The sequence below is a fragment of the Indicator indicator genome, chromosome 18 (genome assembly GCF_027791375.1).
Source record: "Indicator indicator isolate 239-I01 chromosome 18, UM_Iind_1.1, whole genome shotgun sequence".
In the NCBI taxonomy this organism is placed as follows: domain Eukaryota; kingdom Metazoa; phylum Chordata; class Aves; order Piciformes; family Indicatoridae; genus Indicator; species Indicator indicator.
In genome coordinates, this window is record NC_072027.1 from 18,440,265 (window position 1) to 18,456,132 (window position 15,868).

Consider the following 15,868-nt stretch of genomic DNA (forward strand, 5'->3'; position numbering starts at 1 on the left):
CCTTGCCTTCCCCAGACCCCCCGGGCCAGAGTAAAGAGAGAGAAGCAGCAGAGGTTTGTTAGACTTAGTGTTCAAGGTCAGTATGTTACCTTCTTCAGCCAAGAAAACCAGGAGGAGAAACACAGAAGCACCCTGCTAGACTGCCCAGCAGAACTTTGTTTTGAGTACTAAATCTTAAAAGGCTGCTATCCCTCCAATGGAATCATTTAGAAGAATCACAGAATCGTCAGGGTTGGAAGGGACCTCAAGGATCAGCCAGTTCCAACCCCTTGCCATGAGCAAGGACACCTCACACTAGAGCAGGTTGATCACAGCCATATCCAGCCTGGTCTTAAAAACCTCCAGGGATGAGGCTTCCACCACCTCCCTGGGCAACCTGTGCCAGTGTCTCCCCACCCTCACGGTGTGAAACTTCTTCCTAACATCCAATCTGAATGTACTCACTTCTAGTTTCGCTCCATTCCCACTAGTTTTGCTCCCATTCCCTTGCTACCTGGCATCCTGAAAAGTCCCTCCCCAGCTTTCTTGTAGGCTCCCTTAAGATACTGGAAGGCCACAAGAAGGTCTCCTTGGAGCCTTCTCTTCTCCAGACTGAACAACCCCAACTCTCTCAGTCTGTCCTCATCAGAGAGGTGCTCCAGCCCTCTAATCATCCTCGTGGCCCTTCTCTGGACACCTTCCAGCACCTCCAGTTCCTTCTTGTAATGGGGGCTCCAGAACTGGATGCAGTACTCCAGGTGGGGTCTCAGCAGAGTGGAGTAGAAGGGGAGAATCACCTCCCTGGCCCTGCCTGCTATGCTTCTCTTGATGGAGCTCAGGCTCTGGTTGGCTCTCTGGGCTGCAAGTGCACACTGGTGGCTCCTGTTGAGCTTCTCATACACCAGCACCCCCAAGTCCTTTTCTCTAGGGTTGTTCTCAAGCCAGTCCCTGCCCAGCCTGGATTTGTGCTTGGGATTGCCCTGACCCAGCTGCACGACCTTGCACTTGGTCTTGTTGAACCTCATGAAGTTGTCATGTGCTCACCTCTCCAGCCTGTCCAGGTCCCTCTGGATGGATCCCTTCCCTCCAGCCTGTCAGCAGCACCACACAGCTTGGTGTCATCAGCAAACCTGCTGAGGGTGCACTCAATGCCACTGTCTATGGCACCAACAAAGATGTTGAACAAGCCTGGTCCCAGGGCTGATCCCTGAGGGACTCCACTTGTCCCTGGCCTCCACCTGGGTATGGAGCCATTGCCAGCCACTCTTTGGGTGCAGCCATCATTAATCGTTTTTCTTTTTTTCCACCCAATAGTGATTTATTTACATTCTTACTACTTTCTGCTCAGGGTCTGTGGAAAAATTTAAAGGCATAGCCCTGAAGGCATCAGAGCCAGGCAGTGCTGGGTGGCTGTTTGCTCAGCGTGGGCACTCTCAGCAGCTCACTCTGCGGCAGGGAGGCTCTCAGGGGTTTTGCCATGAGCCAAAGCAGTGCAGGTGGAGCTTTGTCACTCGTTTGCACACTGCTGGCTGGCAGCTCTGGGCATGGTGTGGCACTTCATTTAGCATTGAAACTAAATGCTCACAACTGTGGGTCATAACTAGATTTATGGGGTTTTTTTTCATCTGAAATAATTTGGCTTTCTTATAAGCAGCACTCCCTTGTAGCTCCTAGGGATGAGTAGCTCTGGTAGACTAAATAAAAAGGAGTGTGGCACGTTTGAGGAAGTGTTCTCTTCCCACGGCTAAGCGGGAGGGTGGGTGGTTGGTACAGAATTTGGAATGCAGTGAGATTTGATTCCGGGCCCACTTTCATGGCAGGGCTTTCAGGACTCTCCCTGTGCCTGTTGGCTGCTGCCAGGGCCTTGGACTCCTTCACACCCTTTCAAACTGGGCTGTCTCTAGTAGCTGGTGACTAGGAAAGGAGTAGCTTGAGCACTATTAACCTTTGAATAGAGAAAAGATTAAAGGGGGTGGAGGAAGTTTGCTTTCTCTGTCTGTGATGGAGTACATTAGGAATGACTTCCTGAGCCTTAGCCTGTGTGACTTGGAAAAACGTGACTGTGTCTTCTTTCAGGTGGAAGAAGGTATCCTGAAACTGAGAAATGCTGGCACAGAGCAGGATTTGGGTATCCAGTACAAAGCCCTCAAACCAGAAGTGGATAAGCTTAACATAATGGCAGCCAAAAGACAACAGGTACAGTGATGGCAGCTCTGTCTTCTGTGTTATTTCTTTTTATTCTTTTCCAAACTAAGAAAAGAAGGAAGCCTTGCTGCTCTTGGGCAGCACCCCTTGCTGCTAAGACTTTACCACCCAGTTCTTTGTGTTGCACTGGGCTGAGTTTAGGAAATTTGAGCTTGCTTGGGAAGCAGGAAGCCAACTCAGCTGTAGTGTGCTGCTTCTGGCTGAATTTGGTCTAGGAGCATTTATGTTGATGCTCTAGTACCTTAATGAAATGCTGCTTCCCAAGCCTGGTGCTTCCCATTTTGAAGCAGTGCAAGTGTGGGTAAGGAAAGAGAATAGAGCTGTGACTTGGTGCCTGGTGCACTCACCACGAGACCACACTGAGCAGGGACATGTCCATTTAAACAGGGAGTGAAGGTCACAGGATCCCAGCACAGTGGGGGTTGGAAGGGGCCTTTGGAGATCATCCAGTCCAAGCCCCCTGCTCCAGCAGGGCACCCACAGCAGCTTGCCCAGGATCACAATGGCTGGAGGGGGTTGGAATCTCTCCAGAGAAGGAGACTCCACAGCCTCTCTGGGCAGCCTTTCCAGGGCTTCAGCCTCCTCATACCAAAGAATTTTCTTCTCCTGTTTAGGTGGAACCTCCTGGCTTCCAGTTTATGCCTGTTGGTCTTTGTCCTGTCCCTGGGTACCACTGAGAAGAGTCTGACCCCATGCTATTGCCCTCTGCCTTTTGAAAAGCATGATGATGATATTTCCTCTGGGGCTGTTCTTCCCCAGGCTCAACAGCCCCAGGGCTCTCAGCCTTTCCTCCTCAGAGAGATGCTTCATGCTCTTGAGCATATTTGGAGCCTCCACTGGACTCTCTCCAGTAGTTCCCTGTCTCTCTTGCTGGTCACACTCTTCTTAATGCACCCCAGGACACCATTGGCCTTCTTGGCCATGAGAGCACATTGGTGACTCATGGTAACCTTGTTGTCTACTGGCATTCCCAGGTCCTTCTCCACAGAGCTGCTTTCCTGCAGATCACCCTTCACCTGTAACAGTGCAGGGAGTTCTTCCTCCCCAGGTGCAGGACTCTACACTTGCTCTGGTTGACCTTTATGAAGTTCCCTCTGCCCAACTCTCCAGCCTGTCCAGGCCTGATCAAATGGCAGCACAACCTGATGGGTTGTCAGGCATTGCTCCCAGTTTGCTATCACCAACTAACTGGCTGAAGGTTCACAGTGTTCCTTCATCCAGGATGTTGATGAAGTTGAGGCTGGGCACTGAACTGCAGCTCTTTCCCAGGGAGTGAGGGGTGATGCTGGCTAGTCTTGCCCTGAAATGCCCTTTGGGGAAGGGCTTTACATTGCTGTTTGTGTGTGTTCTGTGTTTGTATAGCTTGTGCTCAGCCTTAAATTGCCTGTGAAATTTGTGTTGTTCAACACAGCACTGCTGTGACTCATTGCTGTGTTCAGAAGAAAGGAGAGGTGTGGGCAGCCCCACTTACCAGAAACACTATAATTCCTGTAGAGCATTTTCAGTTTGTTCTGCTGTTTGTACAAACCGAAACTGCTTCTGCCCCTCTGACACTGCTGGGTTGGTTGGTTTTTTGGTTTTTTGTGTGTTTGTTTTTCCCAGACTCAGCTTTGAAAGTAAACTGGGTCCAGTCTGAAATGGATTGCCAGTTGGTTATGTATCTTGAATGAGTGCAGTAAATGGGAGTAGGGTTGGGGTGGCAATTCAATAAATGTTCTTAAACTGCTTTGTGATGGATTGTGCCATGCTTTGGGAAGTGCTTGTACTAAATCTGTACATCTGTAAGGCTGCTTGGAGTGCCCTCCCTGCTTAGTATGTATCTTACAGAGGTCATGCATTACCCATTCATTTTCAAGAGTCTGTCAGAGCAGTTTTTCCCCTCCTCTCAGTGAGGCAGGCCTCTGCTTCATTCTCATCACACATTTGCCTTGGAAGGGAGCCTCAAAGGTCATCATGTCCAACTCCCCTGCAGTCAGCAGGGACAGCTCCAACTAGATCAGGCTGCCCAGGGCCACATCAAGACTGATCTTGAATGTCTCCAGGGATGGGGCCTCAACCACCTCCCTGGGCAACCTGTTCCAGTATTTCATAATCCTCATTGTGCAGAACTTCCTCCTGATGTCCAACCTAAATCTGCCCTGCTCCAGTTTCAAACCATTGCCTCTCATCTTATCACCATAGCCCCTTCTGAACAGTCCCTCCCCAGCCTTCCTATAGGTCCTCCCTGGAGCCTTCCCTTCTCCAGGCTGAACAGCTCCAATTCTTTCAGCTCTCCCTTAGATTTAAGAGGTCACTTTAAAATGATGACCCAGCTAACAACTGTGTTGATCCTTCTTTTTCTAAACTTGTCTCTTGTGCTGGACTCAGAAACTTTATCTAACCATAGTGTTTCTATTCCAAAATGGAGGTGTTGGTGCTTTGAAGAAATTCATCAGTAACTGATTGGGAAAAGATGTGTGAACTTTGCTCCTTAGTATTAAATTAAGTGGTAGTTAGTCATTGGATTAATTTCCTCTCATTGGAGATGAACAAGAAGGTGAATGAAGTGAGAGAGTTGTTCCTGTAAAATTAAATACTCAAATCTCTTGAGGAATGTAAACTCCAGCTTCTAGGTATGATTAAAGAAAACATTCTGCTTGTGAGTCTTGGAGTTTAATTTAAAGATGATCATGTTCCTCATGTGCAAGCACAAGACAAGATTGCAGAGGAAGCCTCTTGCTAGATTGATAGCTTGCAGTTAGCTTGGTTCTTAAGTTAGCTAAAAATACAGTGTGTTCTGGTTTGAGGATTTAGGTTTCTGTGGGTTTTTTTTTCTTGTTTGTTTGGACTGTTCTTCCCTTGGTTTAGATGTGGTTTTGATTGTGGGTTTTTGTTTGGTGGTTGGGTTTTTTTTTGTGTAATAGGAATTACAAGGAGTGGGGAGGAAAACGTCTGCTTACAATTTGTGTGTGCTGATTTTTCCAGCTTTCAAAATGTCTTCTAGTGCAGAGAGGAGCAGAAATCCAACTTCAGATTTCAAACCATGGAGTTGTGAACCACAGAATGCTAGGGGTTGGAAGGAACCTCCAGGGATCATTGAATTACCCCTACAGTACTTCTTTAAAGGGTTTTGTCTTTATGAAGCTGTTGTGGGAGGGAGGGAGGTTGTGGATGTCCCCTGCCTGGAGGTGTTCAAAACCAGGTTGAGTGAGGCCTTGAGCAACCTGGTCTAGTGGAAGGGTGTCCCTGATCATGGCAGGGGGGTTGGAACTAGGTGATCTTCAAGGTCCCTTCCAATCCAAACCATGCTATGAATGTGTGAAACTAGTTGAGCCCTTAGGAGGAAGGATTCTCCAGAAGGGTTGAGGAGACTAAGCAGAGAAGATGCAGGGAGGTGGTGGATGGATGTTAAATGTGGGGAATGTCCTCCAATGCCTTTTCTGCTTTACTTTTCCTAATAGGAATTGAAAGATGTGGGTCACCGTGATCAGATGGCAGCAGCCAGAGGAATCCTGCAGAAGAATGTCCCCATTCTCTACACAGCATCCCAGGCCTGTCTGCAGCACCCTGATGTAGCTGCTTACAAAGCCAACAGGGACCTGATCTACAAACAGCTCCAGCAGGCAGTCACAGGCATCTCCAACGCAGCCCAAGCCACCGCCTCAGATGATGCTGCCCAGCAGCAGGGTGGAGGTGGAGAGCTGGCTTATGCTCTCAACAACTTTGATGTAAGTTTGGAACCCTTCCTCTGAAACAGAAAAAGAAGTGGTAACTCCTACTTTTGTCCTTGTTCACCTGATTCACAACAGCTTGCTTTTGTTTGTACTGCTTTGAAAGGTCACTTCCTGCTGCAATACAGCAGGTCCCAGGTAAACCAGGCTTTTACTGCTTTAAAAAGTCTTTTTCCAGGCTAGGATTGATGGAATATGGAGAGTTACACAAATGATTCTAGAAGACTGAAGGCTGTCAAATTAACCTTTCTCTGAAATAGCAGCTAGCCTCCTGCTACATTAGATGTAAGGCCTGGCTTTATTTGAAATTGATTATTTCATAATATATTTATGTAATGTGTTCTTGTAGGTGACAGAAATGACTTATTAAAAGTGAATAATGTATTTGGAATGCCCAAACTGCCTATTGAGTGAAACACAAAGTGGGAAGTTTAATATGATCTTTGGTTGGGAATGAAGTCCTTTCAGTGTTGGACTGTTTTGTCATACTCCTGATCTGGTATTCAGGAGGTGCTGAGCAGAGCCATGCATTTTTACTGAGAACACTTCCCTTTTGAAGCCAGTATTCTCTGTCTAACACTGATTCAGCCTCTGAATTTTAAACACCTTGGTGCTAACTTACCTCTAAAACTTTATTTAATATTGCAAAGCCATGATTCAAAAGACGTTGAATGCTTTTGGGTTTGCCAGACATTCATGGAATAGTTTGGGTTGGAAGGACCTTCAAAGGTCCATCTAGCCCAACCCTCCTACAGTCAGCAGGGATGTGTTCAGTTAGATCAGGTTGCTCAGAACCCCAAACAACCTGGAGTAGTTCCAGGGATGGGGCATCTCCTACCTCTCTGGGCAACCTGGGCCTGGGTCTCACCACCCTCAGCACAACAGGTTTCTTCCTTTTATCTGGTCTGAATCTCAACTCTTCCATTTTAATCCCACCACTCTGTGTCCTGTCACAACAAGCCCTGCTCAAAAGTCAGTCTCCATCATCTTTAGAGGCCTTTCTAAGCCACCAGAAGGTCTCCCCAGAGCCTTCTCCTCTCCACACTGAACAACCATAACTCTCACAGCAGAGTGGTTACTTTGGGTCATTTTTGTGGTCCTTGTTCTGTCCCTCTGGTAATTTTTGTTACTCTTTTCCTGTTTGCTCTTACCCTTCTTCTTCCTCCCCTACATTACTTTCCCTGCCAAGTTTCTTTTAGTAGGATAAAGATTCGAGTCCTTCCTGTACCTGGTGTGAAGCCTTTCAATGTGATCTCTTGGATAGGAAAAGGATGTCATGGTTATCTTGATCTCTGTGATGATGATTTCAGTTCTAAGTCTGCTTTTAAATCTCATCAGTTGTGTGTTCAGCTACGTAAGCCTTCAGAATGTGCCTCAGGTTAGCAGCCAAGGGATGGCAGATTTGAGCAGGGGTCTGTGGGAGGAAAGGGCAGGTTCTGTCCCAGCACACAGCCTTGAGGACTGGCTGGGGTTCTGACAACTTGAAGAAGCAATCAGTTCAGGTTCATGGACTGGCTAATCTAGCTCAAACCATTTAATGTGATTTCTGATGTATGGCTCTATCTTACAGATGATGTTTCTAACATGACTTGAGACTCTCTTTTGAGCCTTGCAGTTCGGATGGAGCTTTTGGATTTTCAGCTCTGCTTTGTGAGGCTGTCTAATAGCAGCAGGGCCTGTTGAGCAGGCCAGCCTCCATGCCTTGTGTGTGATAGCTTTGTCATCTCCTTCCTGCCAGAGGAGACTGACAAAACAAATGTCTTCAGGTTCTTGGCAGATGTTATCCCTGCACTTCATTTCCTGCTGATGTTTGAGTGTTATTGCACCCTTGTAATAAAGGCTGTGCACAGACACATGCCCCCAAGTGCTCCAATGCTTTTGCTGCCCTGGCAAAATATTAAATGGCTAGCAGAAGATAAGAAGGTAATCATTATCTCTGGGGTTGGTGGCACAGCTCTGGACTCATAGCGTGCTGCCGTTGTGCGATCACCACGGCTGAAAGGAGGCTCTGGGGAGGCCTTAGAGCAGCCTGCCAGTACCTGAGAGGGGCTTGCAAGGAAGCTGGGGAGGGACTTTGTGCAAGAGTCTGTTGTGATAGGTTGAGGGGTAGTGGTTTTGAGCTGGAAGAGGGCAGATTTAGGCTGGAGATTAAGAAGAAATTCTTTCCAATGAGGGTGGGGAGACAATGGAAGAGGTTGCCCAGGGAGGTTGTGGATGGCCCCTCCCTGGAGGTGTTCAAGGCCAGGTTGGATGAAGCCTTGAGCAGCCTGGGCTAATGGAAGGTGTCCCTGCCCATGCTAGGGGAGATTGGGACTAGCTGATTTTTAAGCTCCCTTCCAACCCAACCCATTCTATAAATCTATGTTCTTTCCCTTAATAAACTTTAAACCTGTTGAAATGGCCTAAAAAGTACATACCAGGTGATAAATCTGCCACGGCTGCTTCCTGGTGACCTTCTGTGGGTGGTGGCATTGGCCTTTTGAAAATCAGATCCATCAGCACTGCTGCTGCAGGCTTAAGCCTCTCCCGTATGAGCTGTGGTTACTAACACTCTGTCAAGCCTGTGACAGTTTTCTGCCCTGAAAAATGAAATTTTGTGCTGTGGGAAACATTTGTGTTGGTGTTTCACTCAGAGCTTGGAGAACACAGGTTTACCTGCAGCAGGGTGGAGAGGAGGAAGATAGAATAGGATAGAATTATAGAATTGTCAGGGTTGGAAGGGACCTCAAGGCTCAACCAGTTCCAACCCCCCTGCCATGGGCAGGGACACCTCACACCACAGCAGGTTGCTTAGAGCCATATCCAGCCTGGCCTTAAAAACCTCCAGGGATGAGGCTTCTACCACCTCCCTGGGCAACCTGTTCCAGTGTCTTACCACCCTTATGGTGTGACACTTCTTCCTAACACCCAATCTGAATGTACCCACTTTAGTTTTGCTCCATTCCCCCCAGTCCTATCACTTCCTGACATCCTAAAAAGTCCCTCCCCAGTTTTCTTGTAACCCCCTTCAGATGCTGGAGCCTTCTCTTCTCCAGACTGAACAGCCCCAACTCTTTCAGTCTGTCCTCACAGGAGAGGAGCTCCAGCCCTCTGCTCATCCTTCTGGCCCTTCTCTGGACACCTTCCAGCACCTCCAGATCCTTCTTGTAATAGGGGCTCCAGAACTCCAGGATGCAGAGCTCCAGGTGGGGTCTCACCAGAGGAGAGTAGAGGGGGTGAATCACCTCCCTCATCCTTCTGGCTATGCTTCTCTTGCTGCAGCCCAGGATGTGATTGGCTTTCTGGGCTGTAAGTGCTCGCTGTTGGCTCCTGTTGAGCTTCTCATCCACCGGCACCTCCAAGTCCCTTTCTTCAGGGCTGCTCTCAGGCCAGTCACTGCCCAGCCTATATCAGTGCTTGGGATTGCCCTGACCCAGCTGCAGGACCTTGTATTTGGTCTTGTTGAACCTCATGAGGTTGCCATGGGCCCAGCTCTGCAGCCTGTCAAGGTCTGTCAAGATTGGATAAAGTAGGACAACAGAGCAGTGCACAGAGAGCTAATTCTGGCCGTTTGTTTTCCTTGTTACCTTGTTGCTCATGATGGGATAATTCCCTCTGACAAGTTAGCTAGTGAAGCCATGTCTGGATTGACATGTAGTTAAGGAGAGTTCTGTAGTTTGAACCTTATTTGTGCTGGCACAGTTGATTTGATTTTTGTTGTGTGTTTTTTTTTTTTTTTTTTTTGGCCAATCATGTAATGAGGTTTCCTGTGGCCAAGTTGTGTTTAGCTGTCAAAGCAGCACAAGAAATGACTGGCATTGTCATCTGCTGAGGAACCTTGGAGTTTTACATAGCCACTTGTGAAAATCCTCTTGGCTGCCAAAATTTGGCCTCGTTTGCCCTTCAGGCCCCATCAGGGTTTGCTGTCCATGGTGGTGATCTTCACCTGGACAAGCTGGAGAGATGAAGCCCAGGTGAACCTCATGAAGTTCACCAAGAGCAAGTGCAGGGTTCTGCACCTGGGCTGGAGCAATCCTCACTATCAGTACAGGCTGAGGGATGAGGTGTTGGAAAGCAGATCTGTGGAAAAAGATTTTGGGGTGCTGATGGATGAGAAGCTGGACATGAGCAGGCAGTGTGAGCTGGCAGCACAGAAGGCCAATGGCAGCCTGGGCTGCATTCAAAGCAGCATTGCCAGCAGAGCCAGAGAGGTGATTGTGCTCTGGTGAGACCTCACCTGGAGTACTGTGTGCAGGTCTGGAACCCTCAAAATAGGAAGGACATACACCTGATGGAGAGGGTCCAGAGGAGGGCCATGGAAATTATCAGGGATTGGAGCACCTCTGTTCCAAGGACAGGCTGGGGGAGCTGGGGTTGTTCAGCCTGGAGAAGAGGAGGCTCTTGGGGAGACCTAATAGCAGTCTGCCAGTACCCGAAGGGGGCTACAGGAAGGAAGCAGAGAGACTGTTTGCAAAGGTCTGCAGGGACAGGACGAGGGGCAATGACTTCAAACTAGAGCAGAGCAGACTGAGATTGGATATTAGGAACAGGCTCTTCACTGTGAGGATGGTGGAACCCTGGAACGGGTTGCCCAGGGAGGTGGTTGAGGCTCCTTCCCTGGAGATATTGAAGGTCAGCGAGGCCCTGGGCAGCCAGATCTAGTTGAGGACATCCCTGCTGATGGCGGCGGGGTCAGCCTGGATGACCTTTGGAGGTCCCATCCAGCCTGGACCATTAACACTTCGCTTCCTGCTCGCTCCGCTTACTGCTTTCTAACCCTTTTCTTTTGGCTAGAAACAAATCATCGTGGACCCCTCCACCTTCAGCGAGGAACGCTTCCGGCCTTCCCTGGAAGAGCGCCTGGAGAGCATCATCAGCGGGGCGGCGCTGATGGCAGATTCCTCCTGCACCCGTGACGACCGGCGGGAGCGCATCGTGGCCGAGTGCAACGCCGTGCGACAGGCCCTGCAGGATCTGCTCTCCGAGTACATGGGCAATGTGAGTCTCCTCTCTTCTCTCTTTTCTTTTTTTATTTTTTTTTTTTTCCTTTCTGCTGAGGTCCTGTGGATTTTCAACTCCTCTGCTCTCTTCCTGCCCAACGAGTCTGAGGAGGAGCGGTTGAGGGAACCGGTGTGATTTCAGTTTAGGAAAGGAGGCTGAAGGGAGATCTCCTGGCTCTCTATAATATTCTGTAAGGAGGTTGGAGCCAGGTGGGTGCTGGTCTCTTATCCCTAGTAAAAAGTGACAGGATGAAGAAATGGCTTCAGGTTGCACTAGGGGAAGGTTTAGGTTGGATGTTAAGAGGAAAATTCGTCACTGAGCGGGTTCCGAAAGACTGGAACAGGCTGCCCAGGAGGTGGTTGAATCTCTGTACCTGGAGGTGTTTCAAAGATGCAGAGATGTGGTGCTCAGGGCCCAAGGTTTCACCTCAACAGGAGGAGAAACTTCTTAACACTGAGGATGATGCAGCACTGGAGCAGGCTGCCCAGTGAGGTTGTGGAGTCTCCTTCTCTGGAGACTTTCAAAACCTGCCTGGATGCATTGCTGTGCACGCTACCCTGGGTGATCCTGCTTGGGCAGGGGGGTTGGACTTGATCTGTAGAGGTTGCTTCCAACCTCTAATGTTCTATGATTCTATGGTTTAGCTCCAGACTTGGTAGACTTAGAGAATGGTTGAACTCAGCGTCCTTTAGAGGTCTTTTCCAACTGAAACAGTTCCGTGATTCTTACATTACACTGTTGGAAATAATCAAAGCAAACTGCTACAGCTTTGTACTGCTAAATCTTCTCTGTGCACTGGCATCCTGGCTCAGGTAGAGGGGATACTTGATGTGCAACTGTTACATATTTTAGCACCAGACTTGGCAGAGTTAGAGAATGGTTGGGCTCAAATGTTCCTGAAAGTCTTTTCCAACCGACAAGATTCTGTGATGGTATAAAATGTGGAATCAAAGCTGTGTGTCCTGAAGGTGGTTTGTTCTGTTCCTAAACAGAATTTGAGCTGTAACCAGTAGTCCTGCAAGGCTTGACAGGAGGCAGGAGCAAATGTACTCAAATCATCCATGATCACAGGGAAAAAAAACCCACAGAATGGTTTGGGTTGGAAGGGACCTTTTAAAGGTCATCTAGTCCAACACCCCTGCACTGAGCAGGGACATCCCCAACTACATCAGGTTGCTCAGAGCCCCATTAAGCCTGACACTGAATGTCTCCAGGGAGGAGGCTTCCAGCTCCTACCTGGGCAACCTGTTCCAGTGTTCCACTACTCTCATATCAAAGAACTTCTTTGTAACACCCAGTCTAAATCTCCCCTGCTCTAGTTTCAAACCACTGCTCCTTGCCCTAGTGCTACAAGCCCTTGTAAACAGTCCCTCCCCAGCTTTCTTCCAGTACCCCTCAGGTACTAGAAGGCTGCTCCAAGGTGTCCCTGGAGCCTTCTTTCTGGAGAAGATACTTATCTTGAAACTGATGTCTAGTGTCCCAAGCAGCTATTATCATCTGGAAGTGTTAACCCTTTGGCTTTGGTTCTATCTTACAACCTTTAATGTTTGTTTGTATAGAAACTCAATAGAATTAGCCTGGTTTCGTGCCTTGGTTTCCTTAAGGTCAGTTGGCTTATGGAAAAAGCAGTGCTTCCTCACTTCTGCTGAAGCTTGGGAAGTGTACAAGCTGGAAGCTTGGATAGCCAAGTCATCTTTTGGGCTAAACCATTCATAGATTCATGAATGGTTTAGGATGGAAGGGACCTTTAAGATCATCTAGTTCTGACCCCCTGCCAGTGGGACACCTCCCACTAGAGCAGGCTGCTCAAAGCCTTATCCAACCTGGTATTGAACATCTCCAGGGAGGGGGGGCATCTATGATCTTCCTGGGCAACCTGCTCCAGTGTCTCACCACCCTCATCAGAAAGAATTTCTCCCTAATCTCTAGTCTCAGTCTGCCCTCTTCCATTTCAAAGCATTACCCCTTGTCCTGTCACTGCAAGCCCTTGTCAGAAGTCCCTTCTCAGCTATTTTGTAGCCCCCTTCAGGCGCTGGAAGGCTGCTCTAAGGAGCCTTCTCTTCTCCAGGTTGAACAGCTCCAGATCTCCCAGCCTGTCCCCACAGGGGAGGTTCTCCAGCCTTGGTGAGATCATCTTGATGGTCTCTTCTGGACCTACTCCAGCACTTCTATGTCCCACTTATGCTGGGGACACCAAAACTAGGCACAGTACTGCAGGTGCGGTCTGAGCACAGCAGAGAGGGAGAATCCCTTCCCTGTCCTGTTGGTTTCACTGCTTTTGATGGAGCCCAGCACATTGCTGCCTTCTGGGCTGCCAGCAACCCTTGGTGAGTTTGTCATCAGCTGACACCCCCAAGTACTTCTCCTCAAGACTCCTCTGAGAATTCAGATCGTCAGACTCAACCTCCTTTATTGTTGCTGCTTAGTTTGAGTAGAGGTGATAACCGAAGTGAAACATTCAGTAAGAATCCTGAGAAGGGTTTGGGATAAATACTGGCCTCTGAGCAGTTTTTTCCAGTGTTTAGGCATTGAATGTGCACACAGCATTTGAAGCCCAGGAGTGCTGCTGCAGTTGGGCTGAGTGTCATGTCATGCGGATGAGCTTCTGCATCTGAGGGCATCATGGTATAAAATTGGACTTCTTTCCCTTCATTGCCTCTTTGTTCTTATCCCAGTGGGTTTTAGTCTGAACAGCTCTTGCTGTGTTGAGAGGTGAGGTTGGGGTATCATAAGATTTAGATGCTGTCTAGACTTTAAATACTGTCAAAGTTGATTTCAGAAATTAACGTTGCAGAGATGGCAACAGCTTGAGCAAAGCATGTGGCTTGTGGCATTGTGGCAAGTAAAATTGACTGAAGAAACCTTCCTGGGCTGAGGGTGAAGTCTTATTTGTGCTTTTGAGCCTGTCTGAGGTGGAATTTAGTTCAGAGCTGCCTTTGTTAGGCAGTAGAATTGATTGAAGAACACTGCTGTGTTCTCTTCTTCCCTTATGTAAGTACAACTTGGGGACTGATCTGTTGGAGAGCAGCTCTGGGGAGAAGGATCTGGGAGTGCTGGTGGACAACAGGATGACCAGGAGCCAGCAATGTGGCTTTGTGGCCAAGAAGGCCAATGGCATCCTGGGGTTCCATCTAGAAGAGCGTGGGCAGCAGGTTGAGGGAGATTCTCCTGCCCCTCTACTCTACCCTAGTGAGGCCAGATCTGGAAAGCTGCTTCCAGTTCTGGGCTTCCTACTTCAAGAAGGACAGGGACTTGCTGGAGAGGGTACAGAAAAGGGCTGCAAAGATGCTGATGGGACTGGAACATCTCTCCTGTGAGGAAAGACTGAGAGAATTGGGACGGTTTAGTCTGAAAAAAAGAAGACTTGGGGGGGGGAATCTCATCAATACTTAGAGTGGGTGTCAGGAGCATGGGACCAGGCTTCTTTCAGTGGTGCCCAGTGACAGGACAAGGAATAATTGGCACAAACTGGAACATAGGAATTTCCATCTAAACATGAAGAGGAACGTCTTTAAGGGTGTTGGAGCAGGCATCACAGAGAGCTGATGGCATCTCCAGAGATGGAGACATTCCAAACCCACCTCAATGTGTTCCTGTGTGACCTTCTCCAGGTAACCCTGCCTTGGCTGGGGGGTTGGACTGGCTGATTTCCAGAGCTTCTCTTCCAACCCCTACCATTCTATGGTTCTGTACTTGACCTTCAATTCTTTGGGTGAAAACTCCTTCAGTGTGGATTAAAACTGGTCCAGAGGCATATTGGGGTGAGCTAATTTGGAGAACAGGTGCAGCATGTGGCAGAGAGGGAGTAAAACAAGGATTTCTGTTTACCACAGACAAGGACAAAGTAATTGAACAAAGCTGCAAGCCAAGTCTCCTGTAGCCTGCAGGCTGAGCTTGGTGCTTGCTGAAGTCTGTCTTAATTGCCTGTGAAAGTGGCTTGCACCCAACATTGACACAGGCTAGAACTTCAGACTGCAGCTGGGAAGCAAGCAGCTAAAGTTGTGCCATTTTACAATCCCTTCCAGAGCAGGTTGTGCCATTAGTCTGTGGTGCATCTGTAGTAATCCCTCTAACAAATGTGCTGTTGTCTTCATGATTCAGAAGAAAACATCCACCAAATGCTCATTACAAATGTGGCAGAGGGAAATGCTTAGTCTGGCACATGGGAGCTGGTGGCATTTCTCTCCCTGAGGGTTGGTCAATACCTGTGTAGGATTGCAGAGCTGTGGCTTCCTTTCACAGAGGTGCCTGGCCTCCTCCTCTGCTGTGTGCTGTTGTCTCTGATATGCAAGTTAAAGCCACGGTGCTGTGCTAGAAAGAATGTATCCCCTCTGTTATCTCTCTTAACACATTGTGAAATTGGTGGAGCAGGCTGAATTTTGTCAAGTCACTGCTATGTTGTGATTGTAGACAGTGGAGTTGGGGAAATGAGATTAGAAATTCAGTGAAATGGAGTGGAAAAAGCAATTGATAAATTATGGTGAAAATGTGGGATGGGGTGTAAAAAAAAATTAAAATAGATCCATACTGAGGGTAAGGGAGGAAAAAAAGCCCTCAGTGATTAAGCTGAAGAGTGGATAATTGGGAATCTCAACAGTGAAAAAGGGTTGATGCATCTCCAGGAAGAGTGGGGACGTGCTGGCTTCCAGTAGCAGTAGAAGAGCTGTCATATCATGTGTATGTATGATAAACCCACAGCTCCAGTACCCTGCCACCTCCTGCTTTCCTTTTCTCCAGGCTCCCTTGAAGGAGGAAGTGAATTGGACATTATATCTGTTAATTGCACAGCACTTGCAGTGCATCATAAATCCCAAGTGTTGGAATGAGAGGGATTCATTGGCCAAGTGCAAAAATGCAGAGAGAAGATTGCTTGAAGAATACCCTGAAAGGCTGAGGCACAGGAATGTCTTGAGGCAGATTCCCTTTTAGCTTTCAGTGCCTTCTGTTGCTGACTTCCTCTAGCTTTTGGGGTTTCTTTCAGATCTCTGGCAATA

General features: G+C 48.3%; 1 protein-coding gene across 6 annotated transcripts in view; it reads left to right on the top strand.

Annotated features, from left to right (window-relative positions):
* Positions 1 to 15,868, top strand: part of CTNNA1 (catenin alpha 1) — a 142,526-nt gene that overhangs the window by 12,816 nt on the left and 113,842 nt on the right. For 5 of the 6 annotated variants that reach the window (XM_054389181.1, XM_054389183.1, XM_054389180.1 and 2 more), the window contains exons 4-6: positions 2,056 to 2,175; positions 5,625 to 5,891; positions 10,668 to 10,871. In XM_054389181.1, coding sequence (XP_054245156.1) covers positions 2,056 to 2,175; positions 5,625 to 5,891; positions 10,668 to 10,871 — 591 coding nt within the window. Of the gene's footprint in view, positions 1 to 2,055; positions 2,176 to 5,624; positions 5,892 to 9,266; positions 9,323 to 10,667; positions 10,872 to 15,868 lie in introns of all 6 variants that reach the window. The other variant, XM_054389182.1, reaches the window with a different exon arrangement.